This window comes from Colobus angolensis, unplaced genomic scaffold (genome assembly GCF_000951035.1).
Source record: "Colobus angolensis palliatus isolate OR3802 unplaced genomic scaffold, Cang.pa_1.0 Scaffold142, whole genome shotgun sequence".
Classification (NCBI taxonomy): Eukaryota; Metazoa; Chordata; class Mammalia; order Primates; family Cercopithecidae; genus Colobus; species Colobus angolensis.
The window spans coordinates 1,416,108-1,421,537 of record NW_012114511.1 but is presented as its reverse complement, the minus strand read 5'-3'; the positions used below and the strand labels follow the sequence as shown (position 1 = coordinate 1,421,537).

At 50.3% G+C, this 5,430-nt stretch overlaps 1 protein-coding gene across 3 annotated transcripts in view; it reads left to right on the top strand.

Annotated features, from left to right (window-relative positions):
* TRPC7 (transient receptor potential cation channel, subfamily C, member 7) overlaps positions 1 to 4,942 on the top strand; it is a 137,812-nt gene extending 132,870 nt beyond the window's left edge. For all 3 annotated transcript variants that reach the window (XM_011935265.1, XM_011935264.1, XM_011935263.1), the window contains 2 exons: positions 1,558 to 1,633; positions 4,253 to 4,942. In XM_011935265.1, the coding sequence (XP_011790655.1) occupies positions 1,558 to 1,633; positions 4,253 to 4,422 (246 nt within the window). In that variant the 3' untranslated portion in view covers positions 4,423 to 4,942. The remainder of the gene's footprint in view (positions 1 to 1,557; positions 1,634 to 4,252) is intronic.
* Positions 4,943 to 5,430: the final 488 nt, after the last annotated feature.

Sequence of the window (5,430 nt, the reverse complement as noted above, 5' to 3'; positions counted from 1 at the left end):
GCCAGGCTGGTCTTGAACTCCTGACCTCAGGTGATCTGCCCACCTCGGCCTCCCAAAGTGCTGGGATTACAGGCGTGAGCCACCGCACCTAGCTTGAAAGGGATATGTTTTTATAATCTAGATAACTTACTTTATTGACTAGACTATATCCATGAGAAATTCAGTGCTGCAGTTTAACCACTAGTAGGATAAGACCCAGGCTTCTCTGAGAAGGATCAGCAGGAAGCAGCAATGGTCAACTCTTTAGCCTGAAATTAGATCACGACTCAAACCACAGAGCCAGTTGGCCCATGAGCCCAAGGGCTGAGGAGGGACAGCGCTGGCCTGAATGAGCTAAACCCAGTGTTATCCTAGAGAGTCTTTTGGGTTCAAGTGAAGTCTTGGAATCACAGGCCAGGAGGCATCTCTGTGGCAAGCTCTTCACGGTTAAAGGGATGGAAAGAACCATAATTGATGATAACGAGTAAATCCTCCAGCTCTTTGCATCCAGTTCACTAACTTTTTATTTGCAAGATGCTTTTCCACAGCCTATGTAGCAAAGCTAGGAACAGAATCAGGTCCCTACAGGTCTCTTCAAACTGGAAAATGCTGCCTCTGTCCTCTTGGTCCGCAGGTGTGAGCAGGTGAGAAGGCCACAGGAAGGGAGGACCAAGGAGCAGGGAAATCCCTTCCTCTCTTCCACACTGCTCATCTCTTGGAAGATTCAGAAGTCTCGGCTGCCCGAGTATTTTTAAATCCTGTGATTTCGCAGGAACCCTGGACCAACTAGCTGACAAAATCCAAAGTTCACCTCCTGCAGTCTTTCCTACACTTGGCTCTATTCTTGGTGTGTCTTAAGTGTTTATTCATGCCTCGCCTGCTTAACGAATTCAGTATTTGCATAATGAACGGAAATTTGAGGGCCAAATCCTTCTCCAGTGTGACTCCGGCAGCACAGTGTCAGGCCTGTGGGAAGTGGTATCTCTGTAAAACCCCAGAGGCCCAGCTGTGTCTGCTTCTGCTTCTGGTAGGAATTTTCCAAGGTACAGTGGACTTATCCTCCAAGCCTGGTCCTAACTTCTGTACCCAGCGGATCTCCTCTCATTAAGCACACACTGCTCACTGTGACCTCCGAGGGAGGCAGCTCCACCCAGGCAGGCCTGCTAAGTCTTCCCCAGCCCTCCATCCTTGAAACAGAGCTGAGGTCCAGGAAAGATGACATGACTGAGTAGGGCAGAGCCAGGCCAAGGCCCCTGGAGCAGAGACATGGATCCAGGATTTCCGCCAGTCCCCACTCCACCCTTTCTCTCTGTCTCTCCTTCTCTGCTTGGCTCAGTTTCCTGCCACTGAGAAGTATCCCAGGTTCAGGTGGATATTGTGTCCTGTAGGGGAGGCTAAACAGAGACTGACCAGGTACCTGCACTGTGCAGGGTACCCCTCCAGAGTGAGGCGCCAGGCATGGGAGGGTCGCCGCGGTTGCTGAGGCTCTTCAAGGGAGGGAGGGGTCCTGCTACACCACGCAGGCTGCCTCTGCACTAGGCCCGCCCTGTCTGATCCCTTCCTTGCTTGGCATTTCAGAAAATCATGAAACGGCTCATAAAAAGATATGTCCTGAAAGCCCAGGTGGACAGAGAAAATGACGAAGTCAATGAAGGTAAGTGACTGGATTTCCACCCACGTGGTGATTTAAAACAACACAGGTTCTGCAGGTCTCACGGGCCTAAGGCCACGGTGTTGTCAGGGCACTGTGCTCCTTTCCGGAGGCTCCAGGGAGGCTCAGTCTCCTTGCTCATTCAGTTGTCAGCAGAGTGCATTTCCACGGGGCTGCAGGCCTGTCCCCATTTCCTTGCTGGCCTGAGCTCCAGCTGGGCTGCCCTGAGCTCCAGCACTTGGTTTGTGCATACAGCCCCACCACCTCAGAGCTGGCAGCAGGCATCAGGCACTCTCACACTTCATTTGCCCTGCCTCATCTTCCGTTGTCCCATCTCTGACCCCACTCCTCTACCTTCCTCCTCCACCTTTTTTTTTTCTTTGAGATGGAGTCTTGCTCTGTCGCCCAGGCTGAAGTGCAATGGCACAATCTCTGCTCACTGCAACCTCCGCCTCCCGGGTTCAAGCGATTCTCCTGCCTCACCCTCCTGATTAGCTGGGATCACAGGTGCGTGCCACCACACCCAGCTAATTTATATATACATATATATATATATTTTTTTTTTTTTTTTAGTAGAGATGGGATTTTACCACGTTGGTCAGGCTGGTCTCAAACTCTTGACCTTGTGATCCGCCTGCCTCGGCCTCCCAAAGTATTGGGATTACAGGCGTGAGCTACTGAGCCTCGGCCCCTCCTCCACTTTTAAGGACTCATGTGATTGAATTGGTTCCACCAAGATAATCCAGAATAATCTCCTTCTGTGAAGGGCAGCTGATCAGCAACCTGAATTCTATTTGCCACCTCAGTTCCCCTTTGAGGGGGAACATGACTACCCACAGGCAGAACACCAGGGATCAGGACAGGGACATCTTGGGAGTGGGGGACATTCCTCTGCCTCCCACAGCAGTGGTGGCCTTGAGCCAACCTTATGCCTCTTGAGTGCAGGATGGTTCAGAATTCCAATGCTGTACTTCATTCCGTGGTGCATGTCCACTGAGCAGATGCACACTGCCTTTAGGGTCTGCTGCCACTTGCTTCTAACTGGCCCTGTCCATTCTCAGTTCGAGATTCTCAGCATCTAACTGCCAGCCGTGTTTCTCAAAGTGTTCCCCACCTCAGAACTAGCTGTTAAAACTACAGACCCCAGACCCCACCCAGACCTAATGAATCAGCATCTCTGGAGTGGGGCCTGGGATCTGCTTTTGGAAAACTGCACCAGGGGTCTCTGATGCACAATGAGGCTTACCAACCATCTTATTTTCACTGTTTGGGTTGTTTTCCAGTCAATTGTAAGCAGTTACTCTTAGATGAAAAGCAAATTACTTTATACCAGGTAATTAATGAGATACCTATGATAAATATTTGCTACCTAGAAACAGCCTCATCCATGATTGAAGTTTCTGTTCTCCTCACTTGGGCCACAGGGAACTACAGAAAGAGCCTGGTCATTGGGTGACCCTCTGCTTCATCCTGGGGCACCCAGCATGCAGCTCGAAGTCAGCCATGACTGAACTGCCCCTGAGCTGACATGGTTTAGGGGTTGACAACAGTCCACCTACCTACTCGTAGGTCTCAAACAAACAATGGCCAAGTGTCATGCCAGCCAGCCTCAAGCAGTGTGTAACTGATTCATGTGAACATCACTGATCATAAAAGGTAGGGGTACTCAGGTGTCATGCCGTCTAACTTACACCATGAAACGGGGGCTCAGTGAAGCACCTGATAAAAATAGAGGGTGTATCCATTTGTCAAAATGGTTCAAACTGTACCTTTAAGATCTCTACCTTTTATGTATGTAGACCATACCTGAAAAATACATGAGTAATGTTTCCACAGACAGTGGACTCCCACACAAGCCAAGTGCAGTATCTACAGTATTAGGAAAGATCCTTTTGACACCTGTTTGTGGTTAATAGAAGATTCCCACAGCCTAGACCCATTGGACTTCTAACCACAAGGTTTGCTGTGGAAATAAAAGTGAAAGTCCCTGCTAGGTGGTCCCTCATTATGGAAGGAGGAGGCGGTGGGCATTGTCGCAGCTCCTGTCAGCGAGATGGTGCTGCTGCTTGTGTGGGCTGAGTGGACCCTGCTCAGGTGGCCAGCTCACTCCCAGGAGGCTAGTCAGCTCCATGGCCACCATGGCTGCATCTGCTGTGCCAAGCCATTCTCTCCAGGATCCTGGGAGTTTCTCTTCTCTACAAATAACTATGACAGAACAAAACATAGCATCATCAAAATCAATGCTCCAGTTAATGGGGTTGTTGTCCAGAGTCTTGAAATCTGCCTTTAATGACTCCGAAGCAAACCTTCTAACAAGTATTTTATGAAACAGGTGCTAGACACAATTCACAGCCCTGATCTTAACTCCTCCTTCAAATCCCTAAGGGAAAGGTTTTCCTGGAACAGGAGGAGAAGGGCTTTCTATGGATCGATGAGTCCTTCAGTGGTGGAGGAGTTGGGTGGTTCTGGGTTCAAATAGAGCCCCCCTTGCCTCACCTTCAACCCTGGTGGGCTGGCCCGGGACCCGACATTCCACTGGAAGGATGCACATGCCCACATCCGCATGGGACAAGCCCTCAGCTTCCACCTGCTCAGACTCCAATATCTCCTCTGTCCTTGCAGGCGAGCTGAAGGAAATCAAGCAAGACATCTCCAGCCTGCGCTACGAGCTTCTTGAGGAAAAGTCTCAAGCTACCGGTGAGCTGGCAGACCTGATTCAACAACTCAGCGAGAAGTTTGGAAAGAACTTAAACAAAGACCACCTGAGGGTGAACAAGGGCAAAGACATTTAGCAGCCCACATCGGCATCTGTGACTTCTACCAGCATTCCAAGGCCAGGGTGGATGCCCTGGCCCCATCCCTGGTGGGGAGGGGTCCCTGGCCCACTCCTCTAGGACATGAAGGGGATCTCCTGGTTCAGTCTCTTGCAGCATGACTGACATCTCCAGCCCGCTGGCCTGCCTAAACCCAGAACTGCTGTGAATCTAGGCGGTTGGGTAAGAAAAGCTATCACGGGAGGAGGGGAGGAACAGTTCCCTGACGAGTGTGAGACCTTCGGTCCAGCCACAGTGAAACCCATCCCTGTGGCCAGAGCAGGAAAAGGCCATCTTGGGTGCACACCTGTGCCCTCCTACTGCAGGTGGGACTGCAGCTCTGGCTGTGTCCTGGGAAGACAAACACCTCAACCCACAAACTCCTTCTCACTCACTCCCCGCCACTCCCCAACACATCCAAACAGAACCGGGAGGTGACCTGTGATCTATTCTTAAGTGCCAGATGAGAACACAGCCTAATAGCAAAATAGTTCTATTTGTTTATAAAAAAAAAAAAAAAAAGAGTTTAAAAATCCTAAATCAAAAACTGTACTGTAGGTAGCACTGTTTAGAAAACAACAAAATCCAAATGATGTATTTTTACCTTTATTAAGATTATCTTGTATTTACTATTTTTACCTAAAATGGAAAGAAATAAAATTACCTCATAATAACTTCTGTGTATACGCTGCCGGGGCCGCCCCACTCGCAGGCCCAGTCTGGAAGTGGCCTTGGGAACCTGTGGCCCAGGGACGCTCTGGGAAGATAATGGGCTGGTGCGATGAGGGTTGAGTGGGGACGAAGGCACCACGCTCCCGAGAGTCATGCAGCCAGGACCCCCAGGAGCTCCAGCCTCCACCTCCAAGCGCCTCCTCCTGTGCCCAGACCTAAGGTCAGGAAGGAGGTAAAGGAAATGCAGAATAAGTGGAAAGTTTCCTCCCACCCCATTCTAGAACTTTCCTCCATGTGAAAGGAAGAGGGGGGCAG